Genomic DNA, 20,636 nt, shown 5'->3' with positions numbered 1-20,636 from the left:
CTGCCCTGAAGTGGAACAGTTTACTTTTTTTTTTTTTCTGCTTCTCACTCTTTGCTCTTGCAGGCTGTGGGGAGAGGTTAGTTCTCCCCATTTAAAAAGAAGTAATTTATTCTTCATCCTGGTTGTAGGCCCTGCCCACTGCCCTGCTTGCTGCTCTAACTGCTTCTTGGTCACAGGTCTGCCACTCCTGGAAGCCCCCACAGGCCATCACTTTCTCTCCAGAACAGCCCAACTGGGCCCTTGGGCACCCACTCACTCTTTTGCAACCACTCAAAATACGACAGAAACATCTTTAATTAAAAATACAGAGAGGTCATCTTAATGTATGAAGCAACTTTTTAGGGCAGGGGGATCTGGGGAGCGAGTTTGGTCTCAGCTGTGCCTGGTCACCATCTTCCTCTTGGCCTTTTTGTACCTCAAAAACTCAAATCAAGGTTTGCATTGGGTGCTGTGGCTCTCAGGGCTCCTGAGTCCCATCAACCACCCCTGAAGGTGGGTATTCCCCACCCAGCTTCCTCCTTTTGGTAAAGGAGATTGATACCAGCTTGTTTGGTAACCTGGGTTTGCAAATCTGCTCTTCAAACACCTCCTTGAAAGCCCAGAGTTGACAAGGAGAGGAGGGAAAGAGCAGGATTCAGCCTGCTCCCATCTGCAGCACTGGGGTTTATTTGGGACTGCCCGAGCTACCAAGCTGGATTTGGATCCCCTCCCTGAGCTGAGGAAGGAATGGATCAGTTTGTCTCAGCTCTGGAACAGAGTGAAGCCCTGGTGACCCTGCTGAGGTGGGTTTGGTTAGCAGGGGCTTGCTGAGAATACAATTGCTTATTGTTTTAGAGGCCTGGAGTGAAACTGGTTATCTCCAGATGGGTGTTTAAATGCAGCACAGCAGTGGTTCTGCTGGAGCAGCAGGGTCTGAAGAGCAGGGAATAGGATGGAAAACAAGAGTCCTGTCCCTCTGTTCAGAGAACAAGGGAAGGATCTGCTTTTCCAGCAGTCTCCCTTCAAACCTGGCAGTGAACTGGCCGTAAGCAATAAAGAGCTGAGCTGGAAATGCAATTTCTGCTCAAGCAGAAGCCACGTTGTTTTGGTTCAGTTGGTCAAAACACATGTCAGGCAGTTCTAGAGGTCAGTGATTAGCAGTCTGATGGAAATGAGTGAGTACAGGAGGCAAGGAAGCAGGGAAGGGAGTTGCAGGAGACTTGGAACATCCGTCCCTCTCCTTGGGCAGCCAAGCTCAAACTCATGGAGCTGTAAAGGGCTTTTTGCTGTTTCAAGCTCTTGTGCTCCTCTCCTCTGAGTCAGGGGGAGAGAAGAAGCCCATGGACTGATGGGGATGGGAGATCCTCAGCTCCACTGTGGCTGTAGGATGGTGAAAGCTGCCATCATACCTGTGATTCAGGCTCTTTGTGAGAAGGGGATAATACTCATCTAACTCATAAAGGATTTACGATTTAATGTTTGCAAAGCACTTTAAGACCCTGGATTGAAAGGTGATTTATAATGGCGAAATCCAGTGTTCTCTGGTCTATTGTATATTTGATTGTGTCCACTTATCCCAATGAAGGCTTTTTTCCTTGCCTTTTCTTTCTTCTTCTTTTTTTTCCTCTTTTTTCTTTTGCATTCCTGTCGTAACTTCCAGCCAAGCAGGGGTTGTGGCAGGCACAGTATGCCCAGCAAGAGGATGAGTTTGCCTCCCAAGGAGGTGCTAACTTATGCTGATGACATGAATAAAGATTAGGAAGGAAAAAAGGGGATTGCAAGGTGAAGGGCACAGGGGATTGGCGATAAAGCTGTGAAATGGGGGTGGGAAGGCTGTTTAGATGATGTATGCATAAGGAAAGGAAAAGATGCTTCATAAATAATCAGTTTGCACGCTCTTGTTTGTCGAAGTGATGGGGGTATTTTCCAGCAGATCAGCTGCTTCTCCTGTCCTGCAAATCCTGGCTGGAGCATCCCCTGTGGCAGGCTCCATCCTGTGGCAGGGGATGCTTTGTTGAGGCTCGCTACTCTGCCTGGAAAGCACACGTTGTGCTAAGCGTGAGGTCCCTGCCCAGGCAGCAACATTTGCAGCAGCAGCTTTGGTCAAATTACAGGGTGTGCAAGTGCTAACTTGTGGACCTATTTCCTGTTCAATTTTCAAATCTTGCTTTGCTGATGAGATGGTGAGGGCCGGGGAGCAAGCAGGGAGAGGCTGCACTGGTTTCCAAAAATAAATAAGTGTCCTCACCTGCATCCTGAGCAGGGATGTGGTCAGCTCTGCCGGCAGCTCTGTTGTCTCAGCCTCACTGTGATGGCCTGTGCAGCCACCGACTGGGTTCAGTGCCGGGCTGTGCCCTCTCCTTGTCATGGACACTCTCACCAGGTGGTTTTGAGTCGGCATCCCAAGCCCCAGAGGAGGGAACCAGCTGCTCTGTGAGGTGCCTGTTGTTGGCTTTGAGGAGAGCAGGGTGCTGGTGTGGGGTGTTGGATGAGGTGGCTGTGGGGGATGCGGTGCAGTCGGAGCAGTGGCGGGACAGCCCCCGGGTCCAGAGGGATCAGGGGTGCCCCAAGGATGCAGGCTCCAGGGCTGCTCCCTTCTCAGGCAGTGAAGACCTGTTGATGGGATAGCAGTGACCTGAGATGGTTTTTCCTGGTCATCTCCATTGGTGGAGGGTGTCTCATTTGGACACAAAAGCATTCCCAGCCTGCATCCAATGACAGCACCCGAATCTCCTGGGGAAGCCAGATGTCTCCCCGTGGCTTCACCCCATTCCCTACAGAATTTGGGGGTTGTTCTGTCCCAGCCAACTGTAGCTGATGGTGATTCAGCCATCCTAACTCTGCACTTTTTCCACGAGGTTTTCCCAGTGGGTTTGTACCTGCTGCGGCCTCTAATGACCTGTGAATGCTCAAGGTCCTTTATGGCTTATTTTTACCTATTGCTTCAAATAAAATCCAAATAAAATAGAAGCCACCGACCAGGTGTCTGAGTGTGCTGGTCTGAGCAAAGCCGTGGGACGATGGGATCCCCTCAGCTCATGGGGTTATTCCTTGGTGTATCCCTTAGTCCTGGTGCCAGGCATGTGGCCTTTGAGATGAAGGATGGCAGCCTGGGAGTGATCCATGTGCTGTGAGGGTGCCTGTTGGGGACCAGGCAGGCTGGGTGCCTGCTTTGACAGGTGGCATCTCGTGCATCCTGCTTTGTGGGACATACTGTGAGCTTCTGCACCTGTTAAAATAGAACTTGTTTTGTAATATCTCCTGCCTGTCAGAAGCAGCTGGCTCTGGACGTCGCTGTGTTGTGCGATGTAGTCCCTCTGTGATGACTGAGTATTTATATATTTGTGTAAATAATTAGCACTCATTAGTGCTATATAACATTGACAGGTGTAATTTCTCTTGGTGTTAAGGGAAAGCAAGTGATCCCCTGGTCCAGACAGCCCTCAGATTTGGCTTGGTTATTTTTTGTGGCTTGACGAGATTCACAGAATAAACCAAGGTTGATGAGAAGTGATGGTGGCTTCACCAGGGGAGCGTGGCAGGGGTGATGGGTGGCTCTGGGGAGGGGAAGTTCCTGGGGAGAGGGTCTGTACAGGGCTCTGAGGTTTTCTCCCTCCTCTAGCAAAATGAAGTCCCCGCTGTAGCTCAGTGAGGGGAACAACACGAGTGTTAAAAACTCAGCCAGAGAAGGAGTGATGGGAATGATGGGAGGCGTGCAGGACCTCAGGAGCTCTTCCACTGCTGCTGAGCTGACATCCTTGTTTTCAGTGCCTGCCTTCCCCAGACTGGGCTCTCCTGCATCCACGCAGGGAAGGGGGGAGGCCGAGCAAGTCTGGGGTACATCTTTGCCTTTTGGCCACTCACCCCTGTCTCTGCCTTGCAGGTTCCATGAAGAGCCCTGTCAACAAGACGGCGCTGACCCTGATCGCGGTCAGCTCCTGCGTGCTGGCCGTGGTCTGTGGCTCGCAGCTCTCCTGCCCGCTGACCGTCAAGGTGACGCTGCACGTACCCGAGCACTTCATCGCCGATGGTAAGACCCTCCTGGGACTCTGCCCCCACCACATGCGTTTGGGACACGGCAATCCCTCTCTTTGGGAATTGCTCCAGCTGTTCTCAACTGCAGGGATCCCCCTCTGCACGGGAGCAAAGCGCATCTGCGAGCCCGAGGCCACAATCTTAATCATGTCAATTAATATTATCATTATTATTATTGCTGCTAATCGTGTCTGACGGATATTCCTGTTTTCCTCTGAGCTCCAGCCCTGGGAGCCTGTACAGACAGGCATCCTCCTGTCCTGCAGCAGCAGAGCTGCTCGTCCCAGCCCTTGCAGCAGCAGGGAGGGGAATCGCTGGGGTTTGAGCAAAAGCAGAGACGCTTTGAAAAATTAGACGAGTGCTGCTGTCACTATTTATTGCTTTCTCCAACTGGGCTCCTCGCATTTGTTGTGTTTCACTGACCTTTTCTTTATAATGTGCAGTGAGCGCCGAGTGCAAGTTTTCAGTAACATGAGGGCAAATTTCATTTTCTTCCAGCAGACAGGACCCATTATTCAGTCGGTTCCAATTCCTCAGCTCCTGCACTCGTCTCATTGCTTGGGGCACGTGGAAGGGGCACTTTCTCTCTGCCAGAAATGTGCTGCATGGAGCCAGTGCATCAGCAGCTGCTGGGGTATCCCGATGTGGGCAGCCCTAGGAAACCCCCCACTTTGGGAGCTGGAGGGAAGGGCAGCTCTTGGGGGATTAATGTTTTGGGGAGAGGGACGTGGTTAAAGAGATGCAAAGGGGTGACAACTGCAGGGAGTGGTGGAGAGGGGCTGAAACCATCACCCCGTGGCAGGGTGGGAGTCACTAGTGTGTTTGAGGTGGGATCAACTGTACTAAGAATGGCTCTTCTTGGAAGTGTTCAAGGCCAGGTTGGATGGAGCTCTGAGCAGCCTGGTCTAGTGGAAGGTGTCCCTGCCCATGGCAGGGGGTTGGAATAAGATGGATTTGAAAAAAGGGACTTGTCTACACCTTGACCTGTTTCTAAAAGGCTTTCAGGATTGTCCAGGCTGCACGTGAATATTCTGAAGTCTTCACAGATGGTTATTCTGAGTAGCTGGAGAACAGAAACTCTTGCACTTGGTGAATGAGGTGGCTCCAGTGCAAACCTGTGTCCCTTTGGGATGGGCACTGGCCAGTTCAGCACTTGGACTGGGAGTTCACAACTGGTTTTGGTACTTGCTGAAGGTTAGCCAGGAAGGCAGTGATGGAGATGGCATCCTGGTCCTTGCCTGGGGTTCTGGCCCAGGGAAGGCAGAGTGTCCTCAAAAAGGAAAATAAACAAAATGCAATGAGACTGCGTAGAATGAAAGTGAAAAGCTGAGCCTGTGCCTGTCACCAGGAAAGGGGTGGCAATGCAAATTATGCAAATGCAGAGAACATTCAAATGAAAATGACAATGAAATACCAATAAAACAGATTAATATCCTTGAAACTGGGGGAAATGGGATGATCTCCAGTCCCGACTTAATGACTTTTCTGAAGAGAAAGTGGCAAGAGGACTGGTAACAACGGTTTGGAGAAGAATTAAAATGAGCTTTGTAATGAAACTGTAAAATATAATTACAAACTGTGAAAACTTTTTTAATATTTTTTATGAGAAACAGTCAAATTCTTCATATAGAAGCAGCCAAGACATTTTGCAGTGGCTATCACTTTTCCTGAAATCTCATCATTTTATGCGATGGCAGTTCCTTGCCTGGGAAGAGAAAAGCTCTTAAAGTTGTCCCTTCTTTCTGAATAACAACAAATCCCAAGGTGGCATCTAACTGGCAGCAAAATATTACAAAGCATTTAATGGCATCGCAGAACTGAGCTGGGTTGGGAAATTTTAATGATACCCAGGAAAAGCGTGGCTGGCTGTGTTTGCCAAGGCTCAGCACCTGGAGTCTGGTGGAGAACAGGGAACCTGCTCCTCCCTGGCGATCTCCTGAGGGGGTTAAACCTGCTTTTTACTGGCTGAAAAAGGGACTTGGCTTGGGCATCCCCATGGCACGGGGGTGACAACAGAGCTGATGTGTTTGGCCTGGCAGAGTCTGGGAGCTTTGATCAGTCTTGAAACAGCCTCTCACGTGGCACCTGATGGTGGCACCATGTCTCGTAAGTGTTGCCGTGCGCTTAAATCGCCTGGTTCCTGAAGCTGTTCCCTTTTGTGTTTTACATGATGATAAGGCAGGCTCTGCGAGAAGGCAGGAATGGTGCATTCACAGGAGATGTTCCTGTGTGAGGGAGCGGTGCCCTCTCATTCCTTTTTGAAATGCAGGATTTCAATAGACGCCAGGAGCCAAGAAAAATGTGAAAGCGGAGCCGCTACCGGCACCTCTGCAGGAGAAGCCAAACAAAGACAGAGGCTGAAAGAAATCCCTCTCCTAGATGATGAGAACTCGGCTTTGAAGGAAACTTTAAATAGATGCCAGCCAGCTCCGGAGTGCCAGCAGCCAGAGCCAAGCTGGGAAAAGGAGAGGGGGGAGCAGCCCCCCCAAATGTCTCCAGCCTTGGAGAAGAGCAGCGTTCCCTGCTGCAGCGAGCAACAGCATCAGAGGAAGCAGCTCCTGGGCGCGCTGGAGTGGCACTGTGGGAAAGGAGAGGGGAAGGACTGGGACCAGAAGCCAACTGGCAGCCAAGCTGGGAGGATATATTCCAAGCAGCAGTGCTAATAACCAGCCTGTCTCTATTGCCCTTATTTCTCTCTCGGTTTGTTTTCTTCCTTTTGTTCATTTGATGGGGTCCCCCTGCCTCGCTCCCCGCTGAGCAGTTATTGCCTGGTTTGCACAGCTGCTCTGCCTTCGCTTCATGGGGCCAGTGGAGCCTGGCAGGAGCTGCTGTGGGTTGCAGGGAGAGCTGGGACCTCCTGCCTCCCAGAAATGAGTTGGTGCCTCTAAATCCTCCCTTCAGATGGAGCGGTTGGAGCATCCTCTCCTCCCTTCTGCTGCTCCGGGGTTTTGTGTTTCGGGACAGCCTCTGCCCGTGCTGAGCAGAAGGCATCGCTCTGATTTCAGAGGTGGCTCAGATTTATGGAAAGAACCGTAGTAGCTTTTATGAGGATATGGAAATGCAAGGCATTATTTAAAGGACCCTTTAGCAGAGTCAAGGAGGGGGAAGAAAGGAAAGAGAGCCCCTCCATCTGAGTAATAAAACTGTTATGAAAATGTGAGCCACTCAGCTGTACGTTCAATAGTTGTTTTTTGTTTGGTTTTTTTTTTTCTTGTAAGTAATCATTCAAAAAGTAGAGATGGAGCAATGGGAGCGGCTCGCAGGGAAGTCAGGGCTGGAGAAAGATACCCTGGAGGACTCAGCCTGGAGTACGTCCTTGCTGCACAACAGTGTGAAATATAGTATCAATTAAAGCTTCCCCTTTTTACAGCCTGTGAGAGGTTATATATGGTGTGGGTGGATGTTTGTATCTGGATACTTTAGTGGGAGAGGTAGGTAAGATCCTCCAGTGGTACGCTGGAAGGAAGCAAGAGCCGCATTTAGCAAGGGGCTGGTAGGGCTTTGTTTTATAAGTGGAAATAAAGCAAAGGGCATAAAGCAGGTTTGTGTCACTTCAAAGACATCTCGGGGCATTTACAAGCTCCTTCCCTCCTCTCCTGAGGCAAATGCCAGGAGAGATGTGTTAATCTTTCTGCTCCTTGCTGAGCTGCAGGCTGGGTGTGCAGAGCTCAGCATAGCACGGTCCTCACTGTGGGATTGGAGCTTGATGTGGGCAGGCACAGTCCCTGCCATGGACTTGGAGCTTGGCATGAGCAGGCACTGTCCCCACCGTGGGCTCGGAGCTTGGCACGGGCAGGTGCTGCCTCTGCTGTGGCTCTGCTCCTGGCTGAACTCTGAGCTGCTCTGATGTGGCTCCATCACTGCTGCAAGTCTGGACGAACTCTCCCAGGATGGACACTGCCCTGTGGGTGACAGGGGGAGGACACCAAATCCAGTGCCCACCCTGCAAAGCCAGGAGAACAGCGGGAAGTGGAATTTCCACTTGAGACCATGTTTTGGGTTGGAGCATCTGACAAGATGGCAGAGATGGAGGAAGTTTTTTTTTTTTCATTCTTTGAATCTTCATGCATCTGGGTCTGCCCCCCTGAACGATGCCATCGTGTCCTTGCCATGCAGCTCATCAGTAATCCTTTCATCTGAAGATTATTTCCTACCTTCCCCCCTGAATGTTTCCTCCAAGACACCAGTGAATTGGATGCTGTTATTAGCAACCTGTGTTAATTTTCCCTGAAGATTGTCAGAGCTCTGCAGACTGCAATTGTTGGACTCGCAACAACTTCTCATTTTGGTTTTAATTAAATGCGTTACTTTAAATTGTTTGCTTTTGACATCTCCTGCTCAATCTTTTGCAGCCCTCAGAGGTGACCAGGCATTAGCTTGTGTCCTCAGGTGCTTGCACTCAGCACATGAAGCCACAGAGAAGTGAGCTGCAGGAGGTGGAGGGCTGGGTGTGTCCCCATCCTGTTGGACAAGGAGAAGCTGGAGATACTCTCTGATTTACATGTGAAGCATCCCAGGTTTGTGCCAGAAGGATGGAGAAAGAGGTCTGATCCCAAAGGTATCTAAGGCCAGGCTGGATGGGGCTCTGAGTAACTGGCACAGGTTGCCCAGAGAAGCTGTGGCTACCCCATCCCTGGAAGTGTCCAAGGCCAGGTTGGGTGGGGCTTGGAGCAACCTGGGATAGGGGAAGGTGTCCCTGCCCATGGCAGGGGGTGGAATGAGATGATTTATAAGGCCCCTTCCAACCCAAACCATTCTGTGATTCTCTGATCTCTCCAAGCTTTCAGAGGGTTTCTGCCATTGGGGTCCCCCGTGTTCTCCAGCTGTTCCCAGCCCCACCAGTCCCCTCTGAAATCAGCAGAAGAAATTGACTGGCTTAAAATAAGTTTTTTCTTGTGCTGTTTTCTCCCCTGGGAGTCATTCTGCTGCAGAGGTGCCTCTTTGCTGTACAGAGACCGGTATCACAGCTTTGACAGAAGCAACGCTTCCCTGTTGCAGGCTCAGCATCATGTCTGGCTTGCCACAGACCCTGTGTGTTTTGAGTAAGGCGGCTGTGTTTGGGGGCAGCTTTACAAATTGCATTTTATTTCATCAGCTCTTAATCACAGGGTCACCTCAGTGCCAGTGTTACAGCTCACTCCCGCTCCTGCGCCTGCTTTGCCTGGCAAGAAAATGCGAGCAAATGGCTGCAGCGTTACCAGACATGAACTCTAAATATTAACATCAATTTATGAACTGTATCAGCGTGGATCAAAGGGATTCCAAGACGGTTTTACGGCGTGAACGCTCTTTGCATGAAGAACTAATAAGATCCTGGAGGCTGAAGTACATCATGTTTTTATCGTGGCTCTGACAGCCTTGGGAAGCTGCGCTCGGCTCCTGCCTGTGCTGCCCGGCTCCCCCAGCCCTGTGCCTGCCACAGGCATTCCCAGCTCCTGGGGCAGCTCGGTTCACAAGGGAAGCCAAATGCCTCTGCCTTTCTCCTTTGCAGGATTCATCAGAGCAGAGCTGGTGTTGGAATTTGGATGGTTTCAGCAGCAGCTGGTTCAGAGCTGGGAGCTGTTGCATCCTGAGAGAGGCACGATGTGCCCATCCCTGGGGAGGGGGCATCTCCTGGTGCCTGCTGAGCTTTACCAACACCATTTACCCTCTGCTTTGGGAGGGATGATGAGGGAAGACTGCAGTAAGGAACAGTGTCCTGCTCCATTCCATGGATGGAAAGATACAAACATTCATACAGCTTCCTCTAGAGGGGCAGCAGAGGGGCAGGCGCTGATCTCTGCTCTCTGTGACCAGTGACAGGACCTGAGGAAATGGCTGGAGCTGTGTCAGGGGAGGTTTAGGCTGGATATTAGGAAAAGGTTCTTGCCCTAGAGGGTGGTTGGGCACTGACCAGGCTCCCCAGGGCAGTGGGCACAGCCCCAAGGCTGCCAGAGCTCCAGGAGGATTTGGACAACGCTCTGAGGGACAGGGTGGGATTGTTGGGGTGTCCTGTGCAGGGACACCTGTGGTGGTGGCTCCATCCCGGGAAGCTTAGACCACGCTGGCTTTTGAACAAGAATTCCTGGGATACCTGTGGCATCAAGTGGTGCAGCAACTCAGTGAGGATTTTTGGAGGCTCTATAGGTAGGAACATACTACTTCCCTGTGTTGCTCTCCCAAGAAGTAACATTGCTGATGTGCAGCCTCTCAGTGAGTGGGTGGTAGCTCACCTTGGTCCCATGGATATTAACTTTGCATGTGCTGCCTCTTGGTTGTGTTTTCTGCTGTCCTGAGAGAATGTTTGGTCTTGATGCTGGCTGGAAAATCTCAATTCACACACACTTTGTCTCTTAAAGCTTATCATAGCTCCTCTCTACTTTGTGATGTGATTAGATTTAGGCTGATTTTCCCTGAACCCTTATCCAATATCTGGAGAGCATCACTGCAGAAGAGCCCCAGGCTGCAGCGTGGGAGTTGGGAGATACGGAGCATTAAGGAGAAGCTTTTCTTTAGGAGTGTAATTTCTGTCTGAGCCGTTGCTGGCCCAGATGTCTGCTGAGGGCAGAGATGTGCTGTTACCAACACCTCTACAATTACACTGTGTAATACAATCATGGGAGATGTCTTTGCAGCATGAGCTTGACCACAATGCAGGATGGGCAGATGCCATCTCGCTTGGGTTTGGGAACAGTTGGCTGAGCCATCACCTGCTCCATAAACTTAAATACATGTGTTGCTTGTCAGAAGCTCAGCCCGGGCAAAATCAAGACTGACTGCCAAGAAAACCCAAAGAAAGAGAGTCTGTCAGATTTATCAAGAAAGTGCAATTTAATGCTTAAAATGTGCCCCTGCTCCTCCCACAGGAAAGATGCTTCTAGTCTGAGCTGTAATTACACACAGATTTGTTTGACTTAATTGATTTCTGCTTTGCCAGGGTGAAGAAGCTCTGGCAGGACTGATGGTGTTTTGAGGGGATGGGGGTCTCTGGGTTTGGCCTTTGGTGAGTTTGTGTGAGAGCCCCTTGCCATGGTTCGTGTGCTGAAAATACGTCCTGGAGTCAAACACTCTGTGATATAAACTGTGTGTGCTTCAGCTGAGGGAAGATGAATGAAAGATGTGTCTTGTGTAAGCTTGTGCTGTTTTAAAAACATTAAAAACGTTCTGTCATAGCCTTCTGTTTAGGCATTTTGCCTTGGTCAGGAGAGAAACAATTTGAGAAACAAGGTGCAGTGGGTTGGCTTGCATTTTAACCTGGTGTGTTGCTATCCCTGGATTCAAAGTAGAATGTAGAATTCAGAGTTTGACTTCAAAGAATTTAAATGATTCCAAAATGTCCTGGGTTTGTGCTAAGCAGGAGAGGGATGGTGAAGCTGAGCACTGTTAATCTAGGGGTGCAATCCTACCCCAAGCCCCATTTCTTTGCTTAGGTCAGTACAGGTGTGTCCTGGGCATTCTGCATTTTCTGAAAGAAATTTAAGCAGCAGAAGTTTTCATTCCCTGGGACCAGGACAGGAGAGGGAGAGCTGATCAAGGGAAAGAGCAGATAGGGGAGGAGTTGTCTCTTTGGGCAATGTTCTTTCATGTTTCACAAGTTAAAAAAAAAGAGTCTCTAAGGAAATCAAATAGGGTTATTCTTTGTACCTGTAGAATGGAGCAAGAGTGATAATTCTTCCTCTAGTGTTTAAAAAATATCTGTAGCAGGATTAGAATTGTATGATAGTATAGAGATGGATACATTAATAGCAACCTGTAGTATGACCTCCCATAGCTTCCCAACACAATACTAATTTTAGATGAAAAGGAGTTTTGTTGGCCAAGAAACAGTGAATGGACCAAAGATGACAAAAAGAGCAGAGAGAGGAAAAAACAGACGATCTTCAAAAAAAATTACGTTTTGATCTTTTCCCTTGAAAAGAAAGAGAAAGGAGAAGCCAAACCCTTTTGGCTGCTTTTGGGTGCTTTGTTCTTTTCCCTTGTTAGATGTCTCTTCTGAGCTGTTTCATCCTGTTGTGTTCTGGAAAATGATTTTTGAAATGTCAAAACTTCAAGCCTCTTTTGTCATGGCTTAAGCAGCTCCCCTGAACTTTGAAGGAGACCCCAGCATAAGCAACATGAACTTCTGATGCTGCCTTAACTGGTCCAGCTTTGATCAGTGCTGGAGAAGGAAGGGGGTGGGGGGAAAAACACATGCATAGAGAAACCCAAACAAATCAATGCCCCGAGGTGCTGGTGGATCTCGTGGAGTTGTGAGGGGGTTGTAGCTGTGTACTGATGTTCTCTCCATACACTGCAACGCAGCTCTGTGGCATAGACTGGCTCATAAAGCCAATGGTTCTTAGTGGATATGTCCTACAATGGGATTTCTGGGATCAAGGAGGTGGTGGTGGGTGGAGAGTTGTCATTTTATTGCTGTATTCTCTGGTGTGGTTGATGGTTGTTTTACCCCGAGACCTAAATGTCTCTGGTTTAAGGAGGATCTCATCAACCTTTTGAATGAGTGGGAAGCTCAAAACTTGTGTCTAGGAGGACGCCTGGGGGAGGATGAGGTTGGCAGCAGAGGACAGCAGTGTGGATGGTCTCTCTGGATGTCTTCAGAGGGTTTCTGTGCTGGAATCTGCTCCGGGAACTGCAGGCAGTGGCTGTAGATGTGCTTCAAACTGGACATGTGGGTGGTTTGGTAGAGTCTGAGGTCCTCAAGTTTTTCAGAGGGTACTTTGGAGCAGGGTCTACTACCCACTGCCCCAGAGGTGTGAGCCCCTCGAGTCCCCCATCATCCTATTCCCTCCTCCATCATTTCCCTCCATCCAGAGACTGTGTACTGGGGAAAACAAACACTGCTGATGTTCCTGGCAAGCTAAAGGTGATTTTGAAACAGCTCTCCCTTAGAAAATGTTTGTTCTCAGTAGATTCTAAAAGTATTTGTTACTCAACCTGCCCTTTCTGAGGTGGTTTTGATTTGTGTGCAATGGTGACTTTTGAAAACTGTTTTCTTTTTTGTGTGCGGATTCTTTGAAAATAAAGAGAAAAACTGTGTGAAAAGGCTTTGAAATAGTCAGAATTTCAGCTTTCAAAATATTTGTAGAATGTCTTTTGCTGTTATTTATTTCCTAGGCAGACTATAAAGGGATCAAGATTGGGATGTTTGTTTGTTTGTGTTTTCGGTGGGAGTGAAGGTGATGAGAGTGTCTGTCTCAAAATCTTACCCAGCTGAGCTGCCACACACTCAGCTTCAGAGATGTGAGAAGTTTCCTTGCTAGAAGTTGTCCCCTCCCTCCTCTTGCAAAGGAAGGAAGGAAAGTGTTTACAATTAACTAAAACCTTTGATTTCCCCAGGTTTGGGGGTTTTTTTAGGCTGACGTAGAAACCCCTCCATTTTACACTGAGCCTGAATTCAGGAATTTTGGATTCAAATGTTTTAATTTCTGTTTAAAAAAAAAAAAAACAAAACAAAACCAAAAAAAACAGAAAACTGTTAGTGAGGATTATTTCTCAATCAGACTTATTAAAATAAAAATAAGTAATTAATCTTCAAAATACCAGCACTTCCCTTGTGTAAGTTACAGTTCCATTATATTTGGGAAGATCTTTCTGTGTAGAGAATGTTGCAAAGCTTTATCATTTTGTAAATAATTTCAAACCTGCCAAATTTGTGGTTTTACATGGACACCAAACTCGTGCTGAAAGAGAAATTATTTGCTCCTGGCCGGGTGTCACATTTTGATGTGGATTTAGGAAGCATTTTCATGAATTGATCATTGTTGGGGTTTTTTTTATACTGCCATCAGCATATAGGCTGGGTTTTCCAAAGGAAATGAAAGTTTAGCTGCAGGGCCATGAATGTGCTTCCTCCTCCTGGAGCAGCTCAGGGTGTGGGGCTGATGTGTCCAGAGAAGGGCAATGGAGCTGGGGAAGGGTCTGGAGCACAGGTCTGATGAGGAGCAGCTGAGGGAGCTGGAGGAGCTCAGCCTGGAGAAAAGGAGGCTCAGGGAGGACCTTCTTGCTCTCTTCAACTGCCCAAAGAGAGGTTGTAGCCAGGTGGGGGTCAGGCTCTGCTCCCAAGCAACAAGCAATAGGATGGGAGGAAATGGCCTCAAGTTGCACCAGGGGAGGTTTAGGTTGGATACTGGGAAAACTTTCTTTGGAGAAGGGGTTGCCAAGCCCTTGCACAGGATGCCCAGGGCAGTGGTGGAGCCACCATCCCAGGAGGGATTTAAAAGCTGTGTGGATATGGCATTTGGAGACATGGTCTAGTGGTGGCCTTGGCAGTGCTGGAGGAATGATTGGATTCAATGAACAAAGATGTCTTTTCCAACCTAAATGTTTGGTGGGGAGCTCTGGAGGTGACACCTCTATCACCCACCTGACCTTGGGGCCCTGCCCTCCGTGTAGCAGCTCCTGGGCCAAGATGCTCTGCCAGCTGCAGTCACCTTCATCCTTCTGAATACTGATGATGTGATTGCTTTGTGTCTGGTTTGCTTCTGTTCCTTGCAGGCTGGCTGTGTTCTAACTGGAAGTGGGGTTCATTAAGTAGGGATTTAATCAAGAGCTGGTGGTTTCGCTCTTCAGTCTTTGGGTGCAGAGGGAGTTGTCTGTAGCTGAGTCTCCAAACAAGGCGTACGTGCTTCCCAAGCCTCGCTCTTTATTAGAGAGCTGCAAAAATAAGGACGAAAACAAGATTGACAGGCTACTACACAGACACGTACACATAAATAGTAAACACTCCCAGAGGGTTCCTGTTGCATTTCTGTTTGGTAAAAGAAACCAGCAATTGCTATTATTGGCATTTAAAACTATCTTTAAAAATTCCAGATAAGAACAATTAGACATAAAACCACGTGGCTCTAAGATACTTCTTTGTGCTCAGTGTTTTGGTCCTTTCCAGTGGTGCTGGGGGGTTTACCCAGCGATTTACTGCTGCCATTGTCTGATTGAGATGTATCCTGCAGCCTTGGCAGGGCAGCCCCTGCCTTTCAGTGTCTCCAGAGCAGCTGGATCCTGGATGTCTAATTTTCCTTTGCTTGAACAGTCAGTAGCTTGGCAGCCTCCATTGGCTTTGAGTGCAGGGATGTGTCTGTGAATATGTTTATGGTATATAAACGCTATGAGTGGTGAAGACTTGCATTCATGTGAAATTAGGGCTCGGATTTGTGTGGTGCTGAGATCTGGGGATGCCTGAAAATGAGGTCACTCGCTGGGATGCTTGACTTGAGGCTTTGTTTGTTTTATCCTTTGCGTGGGTAACGTGGTGCAGGATGAGGGTGAGAAGGGCTCCTTCTTACTGAAGCATCAGGGACTCTCTTCAAAAGGAGATTGAGATTTTGTGTTCAAGCAGGTTCATGTAGGGTGGTCACTGCTGTGGGCTTATTGTCCTGCTCTTTTAATCTCTTGGCTTTCAACAAGCTCAGATCTTATGTGGTACTTATAAAAATGTTGTCCCAGTCCTTTACTAAGTGGCCTAAGCCCTAAAGTTTCGTGAAGGTAGACCCTGGATCTATAAACTTGCTATCCTTGGGTAATCACTGAGGAGGATTTGGATCTTCAGACAGTGGTCACAGATTTTGCTGCTGTTGCCAGTCCTCGCAGGTAGTGGAAAGGTGTCTGTGGGTTCCTGGGCTATCTGGCAGTTCCCCTTGCCCACTCCTCCTTGCAGGGTTCTTCTCCCCTGTTTTTAGAGGCTTTTACCCTGGTAAGTTTTGCAAAACACCACTTAATGGCAGAGTTTTTTTGGCTCCCCTCTGATCTGTGCAGCACTGCTATGGAGGCAGTCTTATAATCAATGTAATTGAAGATCAGAGTTAATGAGGACCTCTGTGCCTGCAAAATCCCCCAAGCGATGCTGGGCCTCAGATGTTAGATAAGGAAATGATTGGGCTGAACTGAAAATCTATTTGGCTAATTAGATGATGCATATTCCCAGATGCTGGTGGGGAAAAATACATTTTGCAAAGTAAAGAAACGTAAGATTTTGTAAGAAAAGATTTTTGGCAAGAATTCACTTTTAACTCTCAGGAAGGAAAGGGCGAGGGGGTGTCTGGTACAAGAAGATGTGTCAGACCAATTCACTCACCTTCAGCTAAAGAGGAGAAGTGGGAACAGCCTGAGCTGCTGCTGCTGCCCGTCTATGCCCTGAGCACCCAGGTGCCTCGTGGACACTGTTTCCATGAGCTGGATGCTCCAGTCTTATGGATCATAGTAATTGCATCAGTCCACATTTCTACAGAGATGTGGGAATCAAATCCCAGTAGTGTAAGGGTAGGGAAATATCTGGGCAGAGGAGTTGGTGGACCATTAGCTGTGGCACGTTCCTCTGGAGAGGAATGGTCAAATGAAGTTCTTTGGGTCCAGCAGTTGATGAACTCATTATTATTTGCTGATCTTGATGTCACAGCACCTGCTGTAGAGTAGAGTGTTCTGATACTGGGCCAAAATGCGTGTTTGGGGTTTTACACTCACCTAACACCCTTTTTTCCCTCTCTCCAGGCAGCAGCTTCGTTGTGAGCGAGGGGAGCTACTTGGACATCTCCGACTGGCTTAATCCAGCCAAGCTGTCCCTGTACTATCAGATCAATGCCACGTCCCCCTGGGTGAGAGACCTCTGTGGACAGAGGACCACTGATGCCTGTGAGCAGCTCTGTGACCAAGACACAGGTAAGGGAGGCCGGGGAACAGTGGAGACCTTGGAAAGCTTGGAGATGCGGGGGAGAAGGTTTGTCTGGGTATTTTGATGTCCTCTGTGCTCACCTCTGCTTTAGCCTGGTGGTAGACACAGAGGATTGAGAGGTACCAGCAGGGTCACACAGTGGTGATCCCCATCAGCAAACTGTAAAGAAGATGGGCACAAAATGGGGATTTGAAAAGGTGGATCTGTGAGTTCTTTGGTGTGGCAGCTGCAGGCGTGTGGAGTTTATCTGCTTCTAAGTTGTGCTGTTTTGCTGTGGGCTGTGCTGTGCCCTGTGCAACAGCCAGCACTGCTCTTGCTCACTGATGGGTCACCAGTGGGATGCCTTCTTGGTGCTGTGGAGAAAAGTGGCCCTGTTGCTCCTGGCTTTTTCAGCATCTAAAGAGCACCCAAACCCCTGTCTCCTTGCAGAGGTGACATGCCAGGTTAGCCCTGACTCTCCATGTGAGCCGCTTCCCTCATCTCTTAGCAATGAGCTTCTTCACTTTATGTTTGTGTATGAGATTTGTGGCTGCAGGTAAGGATGTTGGTGTCTGGTTCTGCCAGGGGGTCTGAAGGATGGCTCCCAGTGGAGCAGGCTTTTCCTAAGCCTCCCACTGCCACAGACCATCATTAAGACACAGAAGTCCTTCAGAGTCATGAGTGCCCCATGGAATGACAGGGGTGACCCTGTTCTCATCCCTCCCTGCTCAGCTGAGATGCAAACATGGAACTTGGTCTCATAAAGTCATTTTCCTGGTCAAGACAATGTTCTCTTCTTCGTATTCCTGTTCCTCAAGGCTTGTCTGCACAGAGGCACTGGCAGGCATGGCTGCAGCAGAACGATGACGCCGGAGAATTCCCTGTGTAGACAGCCTTGGGCGTCACCTACAGTCCCAAGGAGGGCTGGGAGGTGACAGCAGCCACCCCAGCAGATGGAGACCGTGCAAGAGGAGGCCGTTCTCATCCAGATGTCACAGAGCAGAAGGATTGTTTCAGACATTGGCAAGACACAGCCACCTCAGCGGGAGGGGGAAGATGCATTCAGCTGTCCCCTGGCTCAGAGGAGGAGAGAAAAACTCTGCCTCCAGCAGCAACCACGGGGAGACCGTATGGAGCCAGACCGTGACTCCCCTGTTGGAAGAGCCCCGTGGCTGCACTCTCCAGCCCCAGGCCCTCCTTGGCACCGAGCAGGGCTGGTTTAATCCTTGCATGGCCTCTGCTGTGAGGAGCGGCTGTTCTCCCGTGCCGGCCCAGCTGCTGCTCCCGCTGCATCCCCAGCTCCCGGAGCAGCTTGTCGCTCTTGCTGGACGCCCCACGCTTGAGCAGGATGTGTCAGATCCTGTTTGCAGGGAAGGCAGCGATGCTCGTTAGCCTGGGAATCGCTCTGCTCAGGCACTGTCCTGGATCTGAAGCTCGCCAGCTGCTCTGCGGCTCCCAACCCTGGTACCCATCCCCCCTGCTTACCCGTGGTGAGGGCTGAGCAGCCTTGAGCTCAGCCTTCAGGTCCCTCACCTGAAATCTGCCAATGGGTTTCTTCCCCCTCTCTCCAGTCTGGGAGTTTTCACGTGGATAAAACAGAATCTTTCTCCTGTCTGTGCCAGTTGGATCCGCATGGATCGAGCAGGACTGACTGATGGGGCTGCTGATCTTCAGAGCCTAAATCTAAGGCTCCCTTAAGAGGTCCAAACTTCACAAGACCTGAGCAACCCCCCCACTTAAAATTAGGCCTTTGGAAGTACCTGTTTGACACCCTGCCCCAGGATGTAGCCCCAGGCACCACATAAGTTCATCACTGTTGACCAGCCTTTAACTGGTGAGAAGTTTCCACAGCAGACTGGGGGCAGACTGTAACCCCGTGATACACTGCGTGTGCTTTTAGATTCATTTTTATTGATGTCATTCTATTTTTAAGGGTGATTTATTTTTATCACCATGAGAGAGGCAGCCCTGTGGTTTTACTGTGGGACATAAATCCTGCCTGAATTTCAACCTTTTCGGGTCAGGGATTTTATCCTCTCTCTGAGTATCCCAAGAGATGGGTGCTGGGGTTTCCCCTGTCCTCTGTCTTCTTGGGCTGGGCAGGGCACCCATGAGAAGGATGGACTGAGGCTTGTCCTGTCTAGAGGATGAAAGCCTCCCCTGTGAAGAGCAGAAGAGCCAGGGTTGAGGTCTTCCAGCACATTTATAGCTAATCTGACTTCAACTTTACCCTTGGAGCCACTCTCCATGGCAGTGTGGATCCAGCCTGGAGATCCAGAGTGGTCCCAAAGCTTCCTTGCTCCAAGATGTAGACAGACCTCTGTGGGTAGGACCCATCCTTGGTGGAAGTGCCACTGGTTCCTGTCCCACGTTTGGACAGAGCTTCAGGTCACATATTCTCTGTCTGGTGAGACTGAAACTCTCACCTTTCCCACCACCTCTTTTGGGTTGGAGTTTTAGATGGGGTCTGTTCGTACCATGTTCTGACTCGTGACACCAAGTACTCCTTCAGTGCGAAGAATAATCCCCAGTGAAAACAGAAGCTCTGAAACACTAGGAAATGCCAAGATCCATTTTGCTTGCCTGACCTTAATTTGCCTTCCCTCACGTCTCTGTCGTGTGACTCAGTCTTTAATTAAGTGATTGCTGCCCCCTTGACAAATTTCAAACCTGTGTTGCAAAGCTCATCAGAGCGTTTCGGAGGCAGCACCAGCATCTGCACATGAGCCAAATGTCGTCTTCCTCGTCCCTTCTGCCTTGGCAGTGGCCAGGCTGGTTGGTCTGATGGGACTGCAAATACAGAAACAAGTGGGTGGTGCTGGGGGTCTCCTCCCTGCAGAGGTGACAGGGTGGCCATGCCCAGCCCTGGATGGGGCAGGTCCCTCCTGGGGGCAGGATGTGCTCCTTGGCTGGGGAGGTTCAGCCAAAACGCCCCATCCTCTTGGCAGGTGCTGCCTGCGCTGCTTGAGACGAGAACAGGGAAGGTTTGTTGCCTTCTGGGACTTGCTGTCTGCACTCTCCATATTTTGGACAGATGTGGGGAGCGTTGCCGGTGCCACTGCTTGTACCACACACTGGGATACCTCTGGGTACAATCCAGGAGTGCTTCTTCTCTGGCCTCCCTTACCAGCACCGGGAGCGTTGATAAGAGCATCTCTTTGCAGCAGCATATGCAAATCCTGATTTGTGAGCACAATTACCTGCTTTGTATGCACAAAACTGATTCACTTGCACATTCTGTGGGCATCACTGAAGAGACCTGCTGGAGAATCGGTCCCTCAGGGCCAAATGCTGGAAGAAACAGCCTCTGATTTTGTGCTGTCAGGCTTGCTGGAGCAGTGGCATAAATGAGATGGATAGCTACCTTGATTAGCAGGTGCAAATGTGTTGGAATTTCTTTCCCCATCTACAAATCAGGCACTTCTTCATCAAAATTCTCTCTTTGCATCCACAATTGGTGGCACCCCCAAAGCAATAGGCAGGGGCTTGTAAGGACCAGATGAAATGTGGTAGCGAAGAGTCTTTTCTGGAAATTGGCAGGAGAGGGGGAAAAAAAAAGGTTTCCATCATCTTCCAAATGGGCCAGTTTGTCACCAGAGCCACAGATGGTGCTTCTGTCTGGGTAGGATAGGGATGTTGTGGGCAGGAGACAGATGAAAGTAATTTTTAAACAGAGCCTTTTTTTTTTTAAGGCAACCTGTTAAGGGGATTTGGAGGTTGCAGAGCTGAGCACGTAAATCAGGAGATGACCAACCTTGGCGAGGGTGTATTTGTGTTTATGAAAACAGCCATTTCCTCCTATAGTTCAATTTAATACCATGCAGGTTTTGTGCACATCAGGTAATATTTGTTTGTTCTTGTGCACTTCTGCTATTTTCGCTGTTGGAGGATCCCAGTGCCTTTATTGACTTGGACTTTTATAAGATGAGGTTCTGTCTCTCCAAGGTATGGAGTTTAATAACTTGGTCAAAACCCATGTAATATACGATTCCTTTTCCTG

General features: G+C 49.2%; 1 protein-coding gene across 1 annotated transcript in view; it reads left to right on the top strand.

The window, feature by feature from the left end:
- ASTN2 (astrotactin 2) overlaps positions 1–20,636 on the top strand; it is a 272,947-nt gene that overhangs the window by 63,727 nt on the left and 188,584 nt on the right. The window contains exons 5-6 of the mRNA XM_027687651.1: positions 3,863–4,009; positions 16,477–16,644. Of these exons, the coding sequence (XP_027543452.1) occupies positions 3,863–4,009; positions 16,477–16,644 (315 nt within the window). The remainder of the gene's footprint in view (positions 1–3,862; positions 4,010–16,476; positions 16,645–20,636) is intronic.

Source organism: Neopelma chrysocephalum, unplaced genomic scaffold (genome assembly GCF_003984885.1).
Source record: "Neopelma chrysocephalum unplaced genomic scaffold, ASM398488v2 Primary Assembly neopelma1_74, whole genome shotgun sequence".
NCBI lineage: Eukaryota > Metazoa > Chordata > Aves > Passeriformes > Pipridae > Neopelma > Neopelma chrysocephalum.
Note: the sequence above shows the minus strand (reverse complement) of the source record. Positions and strands in the feature narration are given on the sequence as shown.